This window comes from Opisthorchis viverrini, assembly GCF_000715545.1.
Source record: "Opisthorchis viverrini unplaced genomic scaffold opera_v5_537, whole genome shotgun sequence".
Classification (NCBI taxonomy): domain Eukaryota; kingdom Metazoa; phylum Platyhelminthes; class Trematoda; order Opisthorchiida; family Opisthorchiidae; genus Opisthorchis; species Opisthorchis viverrini.
The window spans coordinates 99,152-119,135 of NW_008752201.1; the positions used below are offsets into that span (position 1 = coordinate 99,152).

Here is a 19,984-nt window from a genome sequence, read left to right on the forward strand (position 1 = left end):
CATTCGCTATTTTACCCGCTACCCAGTGAGTGATACAAAGTATCGCATTTAATAACTCAGTAAGCTCTTTTGTGTTAGTTTTCAATATTCTTACTATACCAAACGGACCCAAACGTGTTTTTCACTCAGCATTGATGTACTCTGTATGGGTAAACGAGAGTTATCACTTGGAATTTCACATCTGGTTTTTATCGCAACACAGTGAGATGAATCCAGATACTTCCCACTTTCATTTGGTCGTATCTGATGCTGTCCCAAGCTTATTGGTCCTATCTACTTTCTGTCACGGAATGACATGTTTTACCTTCCGGCGTAACGAGTTGCTGGCATCCGCGCTGGATTTCGTAGTCAGTAACGGTTCGGTAAGGGGGAACATTGACGCCAATGTAGATCTGAGGGAATAAGACTGGCGGTTGAGCATACAGATGCTCGTTACGGGCCACCAGTTGGCCTACACGTAATGGTGCAGCGGTGAGCGACACCGAATGATGTAGGTTGCAACAGGGACTCTGTGGCCTCTCTAACCGACTTGTTTATAAGCGTTGAGACGCGTCGCGTCTCAAATGCTTTCAATCCCGTTTAAATGACCATTCTCTGGGGATGTTGTACACCAGATCCTCTTTTTGTCCACAGTGGAAGTTGCACCTTTTCAAACTGATTGGAAGGCTCCCAGTAGCGGAATTCCAAGCGCATGTGATTTCAAACTCCATTCGACAGTGGTTATTGGATGCGAGTAGCTCAGACAGCTTTACTATCGGAGCTGATTTTAAGCAGTCTGCAATTGCCTATCCTTTTTCCTGCTCTTCGAAAGACTTCAGTGTCTCTATTTGATAGGAATGATTTTGCGTGGACATGACAGGTGAAGTTGCTCAAGTGCCTGAGCGTGTCTTTGTAGCGTCCTTTTTTCACCACCATACAGTAGCAAAGACTGCAACAGTGCAACGATGTCTCCGCGCCGGTTTCTGTTGCTTCTCCAGGCATCAAAATGCAATTCATGGGTTCAGCGCACCATCAAGCATTGGGTCTTTGGGCAATGTGCTCATCACCGTCATCAGCTGTTGGGAGCACTTACTTGCCGCATAGTGGTTCTAGCTGTCACACTTTCGTTCACCGATGTTGCGAGATGATGACGTAGATAACTGCGAATTAGAGACGGTAACTGATATAATTAATGAGTAGTAAATACAGGGTTGTCGGTGGACTTTTAATTGGGACGACTAGGGGAGTGGCTACGCATTGGATGCACGAACGCCGATGAAGGCGCAACTGCATCATGTCTGATAATGTCTGTAGTCATTGGTGTCTCGGGTTCCGCATCCAGGAAGATGGTAAGGACCAGCGCAGCTGAGTTTTCTGGTAACGGCTTTCATACTTCGTTGCCAGGTCATTGTTTGACCTCCCCTGACTCGTTTCCGCCTTTCACGTGCGAAAAGAGCCTTTTGAGGAAGTCGATCGATTTACATTTGGAGCACATGGTCAAGCCAATGTTCAAAACGTTATTTCGTCGTTCCATTCACAGCATTCAGTAACGTAACATCGAGTCTATGAGCCTCTAACATGTAGTCAAGTCACTCTGAGTTGCGTGTATGGGATTCCCAAAGCGGGATGCTGATTGTCCGTGAAATGTGGAGAACTACTTGATGCCTGATAAATCAGTGTCAAGTTTAGAAAAAAAGCCTGATGTAATACAGAGAAAAACGCGCGGTTGATCAACTGGTATACACGATTTCATTGGTGCTAAGTCATACGGGATTACATAATCTGCACACGATAGTCACGCGTGATATGCGACCTAGTCATGTGTGCTGATCTGAAATAGATCGAGCTGGAAGGCCTACAACACATGACCATATGGGTTATACTTACAGAGACAGCCGTGAAGGCGCGCCGTCAGGTGGGGATTGCTCTGGGTTCAACTGGCCTCATGATTTGCTGCAGTCTGTCACATCCTAACAAAAGATGAATACAGTCATCATCATTCAGCTGTAGCACCCTTTCCGTGCCTAACTGCCATGCCACCCGAAGGAAGCACGAGTGCTAGGATTCTGCCAGGTTGCCCAAGCCTAGACCTGGGAAGTCGAGTAGCAGAGTCACGGGTCTTCCGGTCAGTAAATTCGCGCTCTAACCACTTAGCCACATCGCCCCCTAGCTACTGATGAGTACAGCAGCTACTAGAAATGTGCGTTGCTATCGTGCATGAATGGAACGGAGTCAACGCGCACAGCCATGCGTTTTTCTATTAACAATGTCGTGACATGTAGTTACGCCCCCAGAGGGAATGATTTTATCCAATTAAAAGTTTCTGCTATGCAGAATACCCCCTCAGAAGCACGAAACTTCCCAGAACGCAACAAGAGATGACCTACGAGAAACCTTTAGCCGCTAAGGTGAGATGTCTTTTCGTCATCACCCAAGTAATTCACAACGGTCTCAATTTGCGCCTTATCTAGAAATTCTGTGGAACAACTTCGGCCAAACGAGGTGGGCATCTGCTGCCGAAATCCGCATAGTTGACTGGTGTATGCATGCCAGCAGTAGGGACTGAACTCACAAGAGGCACCCACTTCACCTGTTTTGCAAAAAAGGTCTGCGCAGTTTGCTGAAGTAGCTCGCTTAGCTACTGCACCCTAATGTCGGAGCTTGAAGTAATTCACACCAGTGTCGTATAGGTTAAGCGCCTGACACGTTATTTGGTAACCCCCGACCATATGATCGCCCATCGCTTCTTACCGTTTTCAGCCGAAAGATAAATATTTTGTGAACAGAGTCAACGAACACCTGTTTCACCACGTTTTCCGCGTATATTGTTCCAAGGGTCTGTTAATGGTGTGGTGTCAGTGCACTTCTCAGGTTACAACAAATTTCGTTCTCGTAGTATCATTTATCGCTGGAAATCTTTCTTGTTGTGAGTGTCTGCTAGTGAATCTGTGTGGTCTACCCAATTCGTATTCCTTTTACCAATGAAGCTGTTTGTACGTGTTTTATCATCCACATGGTTACTCAGTTGTTTGCTGTTAGTGAACGTAGTTTACATTTACGAGAGATTAGAAGGTCGAGCCGTGAATGCCACACATGGTAAACGTCCTCATGGTCCACATATAACGTGGCACGTTCTATCTACACGTGCGCCTGTCTGTCCCATCTGGCTGTTTGTACAACCGACACATACGCCTGATTGTCTGTCTAGCGGGTGATCGCCCTCAGTTGAATGTGTTCGTGTGTAATATAGCGCGCTTGACTTCTGTTTTTCGATTAGGTAGTCACAGATCGCGTGATTTGGCTCAGACACTTGGCAGCGTTTAGTGACGAATTTTGAATCCGTACACGATGCGATTCCGGTCATTTTCTGTCACTTATTTTCCGCCTGATGGGGCTGTCTCATGGTCAGTGGTAATTTTTCAGTACTGTTGCTGCGTTGTACGGTTTGGTTTCATACGAAGAACAAAACCGTTCCTAATACGTGGTTGTGCCGTGTGTTCGATCCACAAGTTGAATTTTACCCCGATCTTACCGTACTGGCCCCTTTGCTAGCCACTACGCTCCATTAGTTTATTTAATGATCGCTTGCTGGAACGTTTCAAGCAAACACTCCTTTCGAATAAAGTACACAAGAATGTCTAGCTTGAATTTACCTTATGTTTGCACGTTTTATCGGGGAAAGTTAACCGCTCCGGGAAATTAACCAAGAATAGGCTGTTCAGCTTCTCAGGTCTAGCGTAGTTGTATTTTGCTAAGATGGTCTCCAGTTTGTTTAATTTTACCCCATAATGATACTTTTCCGTAACACGCAAGAATTTGAAGACGTGTTCAATGGTCGTAGTGATTGTGGTCTTGCTGGATGACCGTTCAACAACCAGCGCGCTGACAGCTGTGCCCACACGCTAGTCATTAGTCCGCGTCGTGGCGTTTGCCCTGCTTTAAAAAAAAAATCAGCTCCCTTTCAGGTCTCTTTACGGTCGGCCGGGACCAAATAAATTCGTGGTCTCTGAGAGGTAACTGGCTTTTCTGAGCATGACAAGATGTCTCTGTGAGAAACGTTATTGGAGCTATGGAGTCTCCTAGAATCTGAGAGAGTCTGGCATGGTCATCTAGTGGGTGACTTTTCTGAAGGCCCTTTTTCGAAGTCTTCTGCACTACCTCAATCCCACAGACTGACCCCGTACTCATTTGAACACCATCTGCCTCATTACGGTCAAGAACTCAGTTTCATGGCCAGTCTGACCTCCCGTCTGTGTTCCTTCCGACACATTTCACCCGGAGGTTATGCGTGGAAATTGGTGACCGCTTACTGTGGTGGAGTAGCTGTAAATCGACTGATATGGCGAATGATTATTAACGAGAGATGAGGGAAAACATGTTTATATGCCCTGAAGAGTTGGATCACTGATCCATTCGGTTAACTGGATGAATGGGTTGGTCATACTTATATGGAAGAAAGAAATCAATTGAGCTTTCCAGCCGTAGAGCCTGCTATCTGACGCGGTAATAATCAGTACCTGTATTCCAAGAAGTGGGCCAATTTACAGTGGGTAAGTACGACGGCTGAACTATAGTTGCTTGCTATCAAACTTTACGGTAAAGGTTTTCATGAAATACACAAAACAGCCACTCGGATAGTGTACCTTGCGAAAGATGTGAAAGTCGGCTGTGATTTTTGCCATCCGTTTCGAATAATTAAAATTGGACTTTGTTTACTGGGGGTGCATCATTCTCAGTACCCATCCCATACTCTTATTAAATTATTCCTTCTGAAGGGGAATCCTGGATTGTATCGAATATGGTGCTGTTTACCTGCTCTCGTAACCCTATCTGGCGGTGTGTTCCAACCCGGGTTCTCGGAGTAATTTTCCATTAGCAAGAGTTATGCCAACAATCAACTTGTTGCCACAATCATTCTTCTTGGTGTCTTGAAGCCACAGTATTTGGCCAACACTGATTGAATTTAAGGTCCATACAGTTTGGACCTGGTCTCACATTAAAGCGGTACGGCAATGAGTTTGTTGGTTAAGTGGTGTCGGGACATTTGGAAATTTTATGGTAACCAGCTTGAGAGGCTCTTTCGATCGGGTCCTTTATCCAACGCTGTTCAGTGCTTCTTAGTAAACTGGTATTTACTCAGAACACTGAGTACGGTGTTCATCTGTTTTGTGTTGAACCAAGAATACCACCATTCTTTTGGCCGTATGTAGTTCGACCTCGCCTAACCTTCCTAATCTTACAGACAGCCAATTTCGAGTTACACTGCGCAAATCAAGCGAAGGTAGCAAGTTACCCCAGGGCACCCAGGGTAGCCTTCATGTTCAGCATTGGAGACTATGTTTGATTGGTGAACCGTTGGCCGGGTGCAAGTTTATATGCTCCTGGAAACTGGACTCAATTGAGAAAGCATACACAATGACGCTTCCTGCCACCAACGTGTGCCCAGTCAAGTCTGGTACAGCCGAATCCCACGGACCCAAATGGTCTTTTTCTGGCGATGTCTCTCAACGGACCTCTGTCGCAAGCTTATCTGGTTTCACAGGCCATATGACAAGTGCATCTGTTGGTTCACAGCCTCCGAAGCCCAAGCAGTCCTTCATTCTCGAGGCTTCAAATTCTGCCGGAAAAGGTTCGTTCCTATTCCCTAGCTTGTATCAATATCTGCCCTTGTTACCTAACAGTGTTTTGAGTTCAACAGAGTCCCTTTTCTGTTTGTTATTCTGCTTTATGTTCAGTATAGGGCTTTTTGAAATAAACCTCGTTGTGCGACCGTGGGGCGCCAGAGGTAACACTGATGATTACTATTCGCGTACATTGGTATTCTCGTGTCATCTGGAGAGCTTGTCCTCTCGGGTACTTGTAATACACGGTTGTCGAGATGTTACGATTTTATACTTTGCTCATTGCTAAACTATGCTGTCACCGTGAATACAGTATTGATCTTCAAGACGTATCACCTTGAGGCCATCCAACTTTCATAACGGAAAGCTACCCAATCGAGGGTCGCTAGACTCAGCCTTACTATTTCAAGGAGCAACAGTGCGTTGTTCATTTAAACTCGTGCTATTCGAAATTGAAGGACCGAAATTTCAACGAGTACCTAGTGATTACTCTGACGCGTTTAGATATGAGATACTCACAACACTGAACACTAAAGGAAAAACATTGCGATTGTAGACTTTGTTTTTGCTTCAAGAATGGGGGAATCGAGCAGTTTGGTGTCTCTGAACTGAAGATAAATCACTTGATTTTGTCGTGGTCCCTTAATGACGAATCAAAAGAATGTTTTATGGAAAGAAATGCGGACAGTTCCGCAATACATGGCAAAACGTTCAAGCTGGGAATAAATGGTTTTTCAGTACTATAAATCATGAATGAGCTGTCAAACGGAAGACCTCGGGTCCATAGCTTGATAGCTGAAGCGTACGGGGTTTCATTCCTTTAACGCAACGTAGGTCAGAATTTAAAACTCTCCTATCTGTAGGTTAAGTTAGATGCACCGATGCGGTCTATGGACGTCTCGGTGACCGTATTTGCTTGGTAACTTGAAATTCATACCGAATAAAGAGTTCTCAAGCATTTTGCTAAAAAATATAGCACCCTATAACTTCTGTACGATGAACAAGCGCGTCACCGACTGCAACTGTCCAGTGTAGTTCCAGACGGGGCATTCTGCTTACCTCAGTCTTTTGTAGCAGTGGAATAGCAAAGTCCTTCAAAGGCATCTTCCGACAATGCTTTTGATCCTTACAAAGCCAATCATTGTTCAGTTATCCACACAATCTTCGTCGTGAGGTTTGCTGCAGTCTGATTGGTTCATATTTTTCGTGAGTGGACGGCTGTTTTACTTTTCAGGACGTGGTACACACACTTTTGAGTTGGAAGGTGGTTCGTTGGTAGAGCTCACTACGGTCATCGAACAGTTTATGGCGAGACGCTATTATCCGGATCGTGACACTCTTCGTGAATCTGCGACGAAAGACCCGTTTCCTGCTTCTGTGGCCGTTACCCGTCGGGGTTTGACGCTTGACCCAAATGTCCAATCTTCTGCGGTCACTTCTCTTCAGGCCCCACAACCGCATCTGTCCTCTTCCCCAGATGGTTGGGGTAGCCGTCATTCTGTTTCCCCTGCGCAGAATTTCGCTCGAACTCAGCAGCAAATGACCGCTCAGCCAAGCCCTCTGAGTATGCCGACCGGCTTCGCTGCATCTGGAGCGAACATATGGACTGGTCTTGACACGAACGTCTATAGGCGGTCCGCGCAAACCTTGCCGTCCAACCGATTTGCTAAACCCTCTGGATTTTATTCAAATCTGATACCCTGTGCCTCCTCTCTTTCACCTCCGGACTTTTTGACAGGAGCGGATAACCACACAGAAAACAGCACCGTTCACCTCAGGACGAAGACTACGGGGTTTGACTGCCCCCAGGCGCCGTTTTATAATTTCTCGCAGAGATCGACCGAACCAGCCGTAGATTATGGTGAGATGTTATGCAATAATTGCACGTTGGATTCTATTATTTTTCCGAATTACCTGTGAAGCATTATTCTTAAGCACTGTGGTTGACGGGACTGACGTGGATGAAACCTTTCACATTGTTTAGAATATCCCTGAGAATCAACGGCGAGGCCATCTGTTTTCCCTATACCAGGTGATTTGTTGCATTGTTTTCCGAAGCGGTCTGATTGGAGGATGTCTTTTGACCCAGATACGAATCATGACAAACCTAATAATGGGTTTTAGTGATCCCGGTTCGTTCTGTCTACGAGGTCGGTGAACCAGGGCACGCTTTGTAATTTGACGCCATCATGCATTCGCTTATGTATTCACTAAACCTCTGTCCATTTTTCTGACGTTTTTGTTTGGCTCCCTCCTGTTCAAGTTACGTTGCTGCCAAACGACGTGGTGACCTACACTACACCGAACATAGTAGCGTTGTCCCCCCTCCCCCGGAAGTGGGTCGGACTGGTGACTCAAAGCCTGTTTAAACTATCTGGACAAATCAAATCTCCGAGTCAAAATCATATCCTCTTTACGGAGTAGAACCCCCACTATGAGTTCCTCCCACTCATTATTGCTTATGCTCCTCCATTCGTACATTAGTTGTAGAATATTTATGTATCATTTACTGGTGTTGGTGAACAGTGTGCGTTACTGGAAACAGGGTTATCGCTGAGAGCAATACAATGGTAGTAAATCCTGAAAATGATAAGATAAGAACGTATGATGAAAGGGTTAATACGGGCAAAGGTTTGGGCCTAGTGCAGAAGAAGCCTGGTGTTCCCTGGGGAAACAACTAAAAATAGAATGCACATATCTCCCAAGAACATTCAAGTTAATGCACCACAGAGAGATTCCACCGGCGAGACTGACTCGGCATCCTTTGTGAACCTTACTCAACATAAACGTAGCACACACGATGTACGTTCTGGCTGGTGGGTGGCAGCGTGACCGTCACTGTATTCATTTACGTGCCACTTCTCCCAATATTTCTGACCGTGTTCATTGAGGGCACATGGCCTCCATCCTGGACGAGTTGAAAATTTCGTAATGTCCGTTTTGGCTGTCATGGCTTTCATTTCGCATCGCCATATCATGGTCAGTTCCTTGCGAACTTTTCTCCTTCACGTGTTTCGAATGGGAAACGAAGTACCGCTTCCCATTCACTCCAGCATCACGCACCATTTCAGCGTAGGTACCACAATCGATTCGCCTACACTATCCTGCAAATTGACTAGTACCCCAATTTCTTAAGAAAGTAATTTTTTGAATCAGGGTCGATTGTAGGTACCCCTGTTTTCTGCCGTTGTACACGAAATCCGCAGAGATGAGTAAGGTATGTGTTGCAAAATATCGGCAATGCGAACTCGGAGCTATGGAGAGGCAGTTTTGAAATGCCAGTTATTTTTGAGGTCCTTTAAGATATTGCAGATTTTTCCCATCCCCTATCGATTTTTAGTTACGATATACATTACTTGTATCATGACATGGTTGGATATAGAAGAGTACTTTAGCAAGGATGAGAGGAAAACAGGAAAGAAATCACAGGTGACCGTAAGATACACCTAATTGCTGAAGAATTTAAACTGCTTGCTAAAGTATGAGACAGATTATCACGATGAATTGTGCTAAATTAACGCTGAGAGGCAAATTTCGTCGAAGACCAATGATAAATTATTTCCTAGAGCTTCTTTATGTATATTCTGCTCACCACTATTTGATTCGGTAAACTACGTCCGAAGGAGGTCCGCTCTTCACGAGGTATCGTGAATTACATTTTTTCTCCTGGTCTCCCGAGAAGAATTCCTGTAGCTGGTTGCTTACTGAACTGAAAGTTTCACTGTATGTCTTTCCTAAAAGCTTTTCTTCCGTCTAATTCTGCGATGTTCGAATTATCTGGCGTACTGCTTTTTCTCAGGCATCCCGTTTGAGGAGGTGATGGAGGTGTGCGACACATCTCACGTTACTTCGATGAACCACACATCTACTTTGGCAAATGCTCGTGATACGAGTACGATCACTTCCAGTCTATCGCGAAAGTCGTTTACCCCACGATCGATTGCCTCATGTGCACCATCTGTTCGAACCCCCTTGTCCGGTTACGGTGAAATGGATGACGAAACTCAGGTCGCACGGGTTGCTGCTGGTCTTATCATACCGAAAATTTTAGCTTCCCCCCTGACACAAACAACGGGACGATTAAAACGACCTGTTGTTTCAAACGAGCCACCACTACTCTCGTCCAAGGGTCTTTTACGGCGCGTTGAGTGTGAGGCCACGGAAGCGTCCGTCACCCATCCCGACCAGTTTCGTGGATCGACCCTCGAATCAAATCCTTGTTACACCTCTCCTAGAATTCCCGATCCTAGATCTTTGCCGACGTCCAATCAGATGCCCCGTCACAAGCCATCCACCCGCCCTGTGGGACGCCGCTCTGAGGTTGCCACAAAGAATGCAACAAGTAAAAACGTGGCCGGTAGACCAGAGAGCGACGTTCAGAATCATGAGCTTTCGCCTGTTTGTTGTTTTACACAACATGGTGTGTTCACTGCAGACGAGGATCTTTGGGACGCAGGTATGTCCCATTCGAAATAGTCAGTCTTGAATTGGTCACTCACTATTTTCCTATTATGTTCTCGCTCTAAGACTATGTCTTTCGCACATGTAATACTCTCAGCTTCCGGGTGTCATCAAAATTGTGTGTTGTGTCTTCGTGAATATAGATCATTCCGTACTTACATGGTACTGAACTCAGCTGGGTTGGTTTAATGTTTGCGGTGCATTTTTTTCAAGTATATTTCAATCTTCTTCCCAAAACAGAGCAATGCGATCCTTCTCGAGGAGACCTCACAGATTCAGCACTTCAGCATCCTCCTGTACAATCAAAGTCCAACCAACAAGTCTTGCCGGTGGCTTCTAACCCCAAGCTATTGTCATCGAAAGACCTGGCAATCGTTTGCCAATGGTGTGGGCGAAAGAAGGGTGTATCTGATAATGCTGGGTACCAAGTATATCGACACCGTTGTCAACAATACAGAGTATGTTGGTGCCATACATACGTTGGCCGTTCACTGTCGGCTGACGCTTTGCTGCTTCTTGATATCATTGTTTCGGATCAGTATGAACGCTTCTTATCTCTATATCAGAATTCACTTCTCAATGATCGATCGGAACGACCCTCAGAAGAGATGAAATTTCCTTTTGAACCAGTAAGAACACAGCCAATGACATGTCCTCCAAGGTACTCCATCAGTCTGACGTCGCGACAGCTCATGTCTAAGACATGCGGTGCCATCCGTTGGAAACAGCTTCACCGGTAAGTCTCTCACTCGTTCCCGTTCACTTAGTATGATCGGACTTCATCCCCAGCGTCCTTACAGATGCCATTTTCCCACGAGTATACCATCCAAGTTTCACAAAATTTCAAATTCGGGTGGTATTACTTCAGTCGTGCCGTACGTGATAAATCAATGACACTTGATCTATTGTTATTCCAGGGTACGGTACTCTTACATTACTCTTACATTCTGCTCACCGAATTACCTCAGTTTGTTGTATGGACTCAGCTTAGTTACCTTGGTTTTAGGTACCTACTTCTGAAATCCGGTGTGATGGCCCGTAATGTTTTGGTTGTCGGTTCACTTCTGAGTAACTGCTTAAGACAAATATGGACCATGAGTAGATCTTTATGATTTCTCTTATATGCATTGGTTTATCTTGAGAATTCACAGACCTTTTGAACCTGCATCAAAATGCGACCCAATCAAACCAATAGCTTGTTTGGGACTTGTTGCTCGTTTCGTGTTAGTACCTTGGCAGTGTGTATCGTAGTAAATTTGCAGATGGCAGGCGATGGCTTTGAGATTGATTCGGATCGCCTCAGTCATGCCCTCAGACTTAAATTTCAGTTGGGTGTTGCGCTGCATTCCGACAGTTTCCTTCCTCTAAGGGACTATCTGGACAAGATATGGGTTACAGTGCCTCTTTTTCAAGCGCCACTTGGTCCGGAGAATCTGCTCAAGTTCCTCAGTGCACTCCACTCCCATTATGAACTCCAAGTTTTCAACAATTCTGATCATTTTGCGTCCGCTGACGGGTCTTTGTTAATGCTAGCGAAAATGTTAAAAACATTCAAGCTCCCGTTTAACAGCATTTATCGTGACTCTCACAGGGTACCGGAATGATCAAGATATTCCTTAGACTCACATTGTGGAATTCGCCAACAACTTTGCCTACTCGAAAGCGAAGGCGGTCATTCTTACCTTCTCTTTATTTTCTTGGTCCATCTGGCAAGCACCAATCCTATGGGAATTGGGGCTGAAAATGGTGGGCTTGACCTTATGTGCCCAGAAGGAACTGCAGTTTCAGACGGCCAGGCTACTCAGTGGAGCCGTTTGCTTCCACCTGCTATGCTACTGTATTCTCTTTTGTGATGATTTAACCGACATATGCTACCCGATTGGGATCGTTCCTTTCTGAGGGAACAGATTTTCACAACCGTAAGCAAAACGGCTGCGGAAACAAGAGAGAGCTCACATGAAGCTCAGCGGCGTGAAGAGTCTATTCTGCTTGATAATAATGCGGCCAAACCGTTTCGCAAGACAGTATGCAAAATAGAAATTATCGGGCTTTTGTAGCGACCTCAAATACTCATGGGACTTCATAAGTCTGTAAGGCGGAAATGGACAGACTCAACTACGACTCTACTGTTTTTGAAGTTTCGAGGAAGCCTTGTGAGGCAAATGATCCCGATATTGTACTCCCCGTCCCAACATGTTGCGGTGCTTTCGACCGCAGCGGTGTAATTTTTGGCATGTGGCTGTTTTATTGGCCGAAAACCTTGGAGAGATAGTATTCCTCATAGCATCCATCTCTTATCCTCATACTTTTCTCCAAGGTTTCGCGTGAAAAATCAGCCGTTAAAGTTCCATTGCACCAGAGGTGACGCAATCGACCCGTCGCCATCTCGGTTGGTGTTGAAACGTTAGCAATCAAATGGCTCTGCTCAGAGGACGAAGTCATGACTAACTGTATCATCTGATCCACCAGAATCATCACATCACATCAAGTAAAGCACTTCGATATCGCGAAACGTGATGAGGTCTCTGCAGCACGTTAGGTTAAAGAATGTAATAAACCGGTGCTTCAGCTGGGGTCGAGTTGAGTCTCTCATTAACATACAGTTAATTTGTAAATGAGTGTATGCCTTCAATTCGCTTGACTTTCAAATGAACAGTAAAATCGGTGGAATTTTGAAGACTAGGCTTATCTGGTGCGCCTTCAGAGAGTGGAAACTGGAAGTGGGCTGTCAAATGTTATGGCTAATCTCATTTCAAAGAATTGTCTCATTCTGTTCGTTTTTTGGTTAACCGCAGCTCTGCCGTCATCAAATTTGAATAGCTGATTTTGTGGCGATTGTTCGGTTCACAATATCACATTCGTTTCCGTTCACTAGTATCATCTGAACTTATTGCGTTGCACCGCTAAAATCCAGTATCTGGATACAGAACGCTTTTTCCTGAACTGACGATTGCAGCAGTCTTGGTTCTTACTTTTTCCCAGGACTACTGTCGACCACAAACAGGCTCTTTTTTATCATTTCTCTTCATTCTCTGGACTATCAGTGTTCTTTCGGTGTCCGCTTTCAGTTTATTCCACCGAAAACAGTCCAAGAGTCATGACAATATCGATCGTGAATGTAATTGCTTGGGCAGTACGGACATAGATAAGAAGCCCGTGTTTTCTTCCTCAATGACGGAGGCAGAGTTAGGATTTGATGCGTGCCCGAGCGATTTAGATTTCAAGCCTCAGAGTGCTGACCCACATAAACGACCGGACGCGGACCCACAGGCTGATGGCCGTCCGTCTAGTTTGAAATCGCCTCCTCGGTTATCCATCCGTTGTCCGCGACATGGCCTTTTATTCTACCCTCCGCTGGTCCGATCGAGTGTTAATTCGCCGATACACCTTCCACTTTGTTCGCGCTGCCGGAAGCGCAAACGTCACCGTGCTTATCCTCCACCAGACTGCACAAACAGCACTAAAGCTGAAGTTTCCTACGCGGTTCCCGCTCATCGCTTCCCTGCCGTAACCGTTCCTTCAGTATCTGCTGCCCTTCGCACTTTCGTTCACCTTCGGCAGAAATCTCGTGAAAGCGGACCTTCAGTAGCTAAAATTGGTTCTTCTCGGAAGATCGCCGTTGGCATGAGGGACTCTCATACTCGAAGTGCAATCACACAGCCTGTGCCAGAAGGCGTCGAGTTTGAGGTTCAACGGGTACGTTCCCTTTGAACTTGGTCTCAGCATAGAGCCTAATCTCTATACTTTCTGTTGCTTATGTGTTCTGAGTTTTTTTGTCAGCAGATGTTGTCGGAGTTTCACGGGGGTTTTCAGAAGGCTTTCGCATCAAGTCTTCATTTATAAAACGACTCAGTGGATCCGTCTCACCATCGAGCTTCAAGATGGCATCTAAACAACAATCTCACATCATGGCCTCTGGTTGAGTATGCGTTCCACATCTTTCATTAAGTATAAAGTGCGACATGACGGTTTATTCAGCTCTCGCGTTTTGCATTCCTGTGTTAAGCAAATCATTCGCTGATCAATCAGCTGTCAACTAACCGTCAGTACCCACATTTCAGCTAACAGACATCTACTGGATTTGACTAATGGAAAGAAATAGTGATGGTTCATTTGTGTGTTCAGCTTTGTACTGTCAGATTTAGATTACAACAACAACAAAGGCAGTGCGTTTAACAATGGGTTAAGTTGTGTATTTTTCGGCTCAGATCGTCCTGCCTCAAGAAAACAATTCTCTTTGTTTAACCCGGAGTGAACTGAACAGAGCTGAGAAGTTGGAATGCTCAACTGCATATGCTGTAACTTGTTACTAAGATTGTGAGTGTAATTGTTGGTTCGTTTTTGGATCAGTCGCCTGTCCGAGTGTGTTTTGGGGGACACGCAGAGTACGGTTTGCTTCCCTAGACAGGGCAGTCGAGCGACAGAGGTCGGGTTCGAACCACGGACGTTCCGGCCAGTTAATTCACACTCTAACCACTGAACCATCTCGGCCCCATGAGCTCACTTAGGGATGGTTGCACATTTTCGGGTCATATTAGAGTTGCAGCAACCCAGCGGGTCACCGGTTAGTTGGTGAAGTCTGCGTGCAACACGACTTTTTTCTCATGGATTCATAAAACTGGCCATTAGGGCTAGCCGTTTGGTTTTGTCTTCCGTTTTACTTCAGTCGTTTAAAATCATTTTTGCTATTTCTTTAACCCAGCCGTCAGTCCATTCCACCCAATCGCCAGTTGATGCCTGTCCTCCACGCCCATCGGCACGTCCGCAACTCTGTTTGCAGCATCGGTATCTCTGTGACAACCGTCTTCACTGCCACCGGAGTGCACACTCTGCCTTGTCCCTTACTTCTCTTCCGTGTTCCGAGCCGGCATTGTCTGGTCCCCGAATACCATTCGGGTGTATGTCGGAGTTTGACACGCGCTCCTCTCGCTCCTCATTGTCTTCTTTGCTAACTTTCCGCTCCATATCCGGTTCCAGTTCGCTTATATCGGCTTGCCATGGTAGGAAGTTGACAGTCGACTCCTCTTCGCAACAGCACCTTGAGGGGACAGGACGTGGCCTGCAACGTGACACAAGAGACCTTTCAGAGGAGATTGGTAATTGTTCGTTATGTGATGATGAGTTATCTTCCGGTTCCATTTCGGCCTGCTATGAAGACCCTTATTCTTCTCACGAAAGACGCATGGTAGAGCCTTTTCGAACTGAATCGACAGCTAAAAATTTTGATGTTCCACAATCACCTTTACACACTCGCCCACGGCACAGTGATTTAAAAAATCGCACGTGCAATCAGGATTGTGGTACTGTAGTTGGACATGATAATGTGCACTTTCCTTGGGGACGTGGTACTCGTTCTTGGTCTCAATCAAAGTCCGGTCCATACCCAAAACTGTCAGATCAGGTCAACCCTGCTGCAGGTGATCACGCATCACTTTGTTTTGCCAGTTCAGGAGTAAGCTCGAACTGTCATTCATGCATACCAGATACCAGTCCCACTATTCAACCCGCACAACGAGCCAATACTCTTCCTAGCACGAAAGTGTTCCGTAGCAATTCAGAAAGGAAACCCTCTGATCCAAAAGTGGCCCACTCTTCCGAGGATGCTTCTGCGTCAAAGTGCCGTTTATCAAAGGACTCCAAAACTCTCAGCAGAGCAATGCAACCAGGTATTGGACTTGATCGATTTCTTCCACGGTTTGCACGCAGAGGATGTCATACACGTTACAACACAGCCAACATTGCCTCCAACGCACCTGACCCAGTACAACTAAGTAGAAAGCTCTCCAGTCAGTCGGATTTGGGGCTTGTTTCTCACTCACTTGATGATTTCGGTGGAACTGCTCCAGGATCAGCTCGGCCGTTCACCGAACCTGTAAGTGATTCTGTTCGCTGCTGGCAACCAGGCACCGTTTTTGTGGCTTCTAGATTTCTACAGAACCAAAGAAGGCGTGTTGATTAACTAGCGTTTTCTGCAACTCTTCCTGCAGTCATTCTGGTTACATGATCCAAGTTACTGGTCTATCAGTTTTATACGACGGTGGGTTTAATAATCAAACGACCTTAGACGTAGTCCATTGGTACCACGTCGTTTTGGTTAGCTTATCAATTTGTTGTAACGTCTAGGATGTACTTTCGAAGGCTTGTCGAGAGTGGCGTGTGCACCTGTCTCTTTTGAAGGTAGAGGACATGGTTTCTTATCCTGATGGTGATGTGCTCAGCAATAGCTAAAAAGTGTTCTTTTACCTCTGACTCTTTAGGACCTTCTAGATGATTTCGTAACGCGTCTTAAACTCACATTGACACTCGCCTTGAGCCACAGTGTTACTCGAAACAATATCGTATCTTTCATGCCCTCGGACCTCGTTTCTCCACAGATGTGATAATCCCACTAACACATTCTGTCGCGAAGCAGCAGGCTAGTGTGTAATGCACACAAGCTTAAGTTGGTCTCGAATAGAGAGGTCATCTTTCATCCCTGGGTCGGCTGTTTTTTGCCTAAGCTACCATCACTGAACAGCGGCTAGAAATACTTGTTACAGTGAGCGTTTTGGCTCACGGTGGACGTTTTCGCCCGGAAAGCTTCCCGTGAAAAAAGTGCCATCACAATTCACTATCGGTGATGACGTTGGTCTGTTGATCACATTTTTCCATACAAAATGTGTCTGGTGTTCGCTTTTTTTTAACGATATTTCCGTAGTATCTCATTCCTACCGTCACTGAACAAGAACAGGCTAGGTTGCAATTCAGCCGTATGCATAGAGGCCCCGCCCACGTTGTTTTTCGTTACACCGGACTTTGTTAACAAAAATCTAACCGCTCATCTGATGGCATTTTGAGGAAGTGAAAAAGTGTTTCATAGTTTAATGTGCATGATTGACCAGAAAGTCAACCCTGTTAACTGGTCGGGTGTCACCAAAAGTGTTTTTATCGTTGTGATTTTGGTAAAGGCAGTCAGTGCTGCTGTTTCACAGCTGATGGTTACAATTTTCCAGTTTGCTATTGGATGTATGCTAGCAAACGACCATAAGAAGGCAGTCGGTGATTAATAAATCCTGCGTCTCGGCCAGCCACTTCGCAGGTACGTGATGTAGGAAGTTACATATTTCTAGGAGTGGACGTAAAAGTCAACTCTCGTGTAGGGAGCCCACATGTCTGTGAAGTATTACATCCAGTCGACTTTTCTAGTCTTGTGATGTAAGTTCATCATATTTCCGACCTTTCTCGCCAACTGGCTAAAAGAAAATGTTCGGTGTACCTTCGAATTGATCGGAAAACTACAGAATATGTTAGTTCGTCTTTACGCTATTCCATCATCTCGTTTGTTAGCATCCATTCTGTGGATCATGATTAGTCTTGTGTGGAAGTAGGACAGCTGCTGTTACTGGTTTCTTTCCCTGTATAAATGGCACTGCTGTCTTCAACCGCTGGCATCTTCCGTGTGATTGTGTGTTTTGTGGCCCGGCGTCGTATGTCTGCGAAACTAACTATTCTGATTAAACCTTGCTCCTTAACTCCAACTTAACCGAGAACACGGAGAACTCACTGCCTGTCGCGACACGTAAGGATGACTGTAGCGAGTGCTGCACAGGTGGTCTCCATTCTATTTCGGTCGACAGTATCACCGGGACTGACACAAGCAGTTACTTGTGTGTCATCGCGAACGTTGGCTACTCTTTGGTAGTAAACTGTCTAGATTTACAGTAGTGTAATCCTGACATCCAACAAAGTTGACCCATTGAGCCACTTCATTCTCATGTGTATCTGTTGGGTTTGGTTGGTAAAGCGAGCTAGGTATTCCACCCACAAATACTCTGACTGGCTGTTTTGGAAAACCTTTTCGCACACCCGAATGACGTATCAAGGGGTAATGGTTTGCGCTGACGATTATCAGCACTGTTGCGACTCCGTTCACATTTGTATGGTCGTATTTCTAATCTAGGGTGAAGATGCATTGATATTGGCTCTCCTGCGACTTGGATAGGCTCCACGCTAGGTCGGAATTCCGGGGAGCAACCAGAACTAACCGATGAAATGCCAGCTAGGAACATGTAATCTCGAACTAACTCATTTTCAAATGGACCGGTGTTTTTTAGAAGAAACCATCATTGACGCCGCTGGTTTACCGGTTACGCTATGTGGATTAAATCTGATGAGCCACATTCCGTGTTATCTCCATTCAGCAAGTATAGAGTGTCCTTTCGGGGTTTACTGTTGCTCTTTCATCGTCTTCCTTCGTTTTGCGATTTTCAGACCAGCTACTGTAATATCACTCCAGTACAGCACAGTTCAACCAACTACCGGCTTGAGCTACCGAAACACGAAAGCACTCAGTCAGCTAAAATTCCGACACTGCGATCTCATCAGTCCGAATCATCAGAAACGAATTCCAATCTATATGTCAATCTGTCCGTAGCCGTTTCTCGTCCGAGCGGTCACTCCAGTTCCGGGCGAGGTACCAAGCAATTATTACAGAACGTACGGCAGTCCGTCGTTTCCTCCAGAAAGGGAGTCACTTCAACTAACACAACAGAGCCTTCGTTACAATCATCCTCACTGCCAAGCACAGCAAGTGTAACGGAGTCACGACCTGTTCGGACCAGCTGCGGGCATGTGCGGCATCCATCTGTTCTGGAAGGTGGATTTCCTCCATCCAGTGTGGTCACCGACGATCAGGTCTACACACTGAATCTGTCAGTTGGCATCGGATCATCTGACCTGTCAAATCTCCCGGCTGAGGTAAGTATCCCTTTCCATAGTGTTGACATTAGTTGTGAAGTAAGAGGCACTTCGTGGCATCTTTGGAATTCTACAGTTCCTGCTTTGTGCCTTTCCGAATATTTCCATGGTGTCATTTCGTGTTCACGCCATTTCGTTCTGTAGAATGTGTCAACTGCAACGATTGTTCTAAGGTTTATATAAGACAAACTGCCAGGGAATTGCACACCAGAATTAGTGAGCATAAAAGAAGGATTAACAAGCCACCAAGGAATGCAGAAGAATACCAAACGCTGGTCAAAGACTCAGCGATGGCGGTACATGCCTTAGACACGGGACATAGAATAGATCTGGAGAATGTGGAAGCCTTAAGACGGGGACTGCGATTCACACCACAACGGCTGATAGCCGAGGCGGTGGAAATCACTAAGCATCACGGCCTGAACAGAATCGAGGGTGTGGAGCTAGCGAGCGTATGGAAAGCGGTCTTAGATAAGCCGAGTTGACACGTGACGGTGTGGTTGTCAATCCACTTAGGATCATTAGAAAAAACCGGGGGGTAGGGGTGGAAACCCCAACCGACCAAAGGTCACAGCATCCCTCCTACACAACTTCCTTAGCACTAGCTCACCCACACAGACTAACTGAAGGTTCAAACGGAGTTCAAGAGGAACCATCAAATGAACCGAACCAGAAGAACTAGACCCTAGGCAGGATCCAAACACATGTAGGTTTCCCCACCGACCCAACACTTGTTCAGTCACTCTAACACATTAAAATCCCTCGGCCGACACCCAACAGAGATTTAGCTTGACCTAGCTGATTGGTTCTCCTTCCGCCTTAAATCTCGATCAACCTCGGAACCTAGTCACTTGGCCTGACGAAGCTTTTGTGTCAAAAGCGAAACGTTGCCCAGCAATAAATCTACCGATTGTCACCAAACTTTTTCGAAAACAGTGTGCCAACTTGTTCTGACCTATCGGTCCATTGCTTCCGATCTATTGGTGGAGCGACCAAGCCATCCACGATCCAATTATTCCGCTAATCGACTGCGTAACTCTCCAGTATATTCAACAGTATTGTTGCCGGAAATTTCTTTTTTTAAAAATACACCTGGCCATCCCGTTGTTCTCTACTGATATGATCAAATGCTGTGCTGCCAATTTAAGCGAGCTTTGTGGTTTAGCACTGTACACGGAGCTGTAGGA

At 45.7% G+C, this 19,984-nt stretch overlaps 1 protein-coding gene across 1 annotated transcript in view; it reads left to right on the plus strand.

The window, feature by feature from the left end:
- The window catches only part of T265_11640 (hypothetical protein), a gene marked incomplete at both ends in the record, with an annotated part of 38,909 nt that overhangs the window by 11,101 nt on the left and 7,824 nt on the right, over positions 1–19,984 (plus strand). Inside the window, 7 exons of the mRNA XM_009178348.1 lie at positions 5,222–5,608; positions 6,835–7,461; positions 9,400–10,056; positions 10,302–10,797; positions 13,130–13,757; positions 14,764–15,933; positions 18,312–18,797. Of these exons, the coding sequence (XP_009176612.1) occupies positions 5,222–5,608; positions 6,835–7,461; positions 9,400–10,056; positions 10,302–10,797; positions 13,130–13,757; positions 14,764–15,933; positions 18,312–18,797 (4,451 nt within the window). The remainder of the gene's footprint in view (positions 1–5,221; positions 5,609–6,834; positions 7,462–9,399; positions 10,057–10,301; positions 10,798–13,129; positions 13,758–14,763; positions 15,934–18,311; positions 18,798–19,984) is intronic.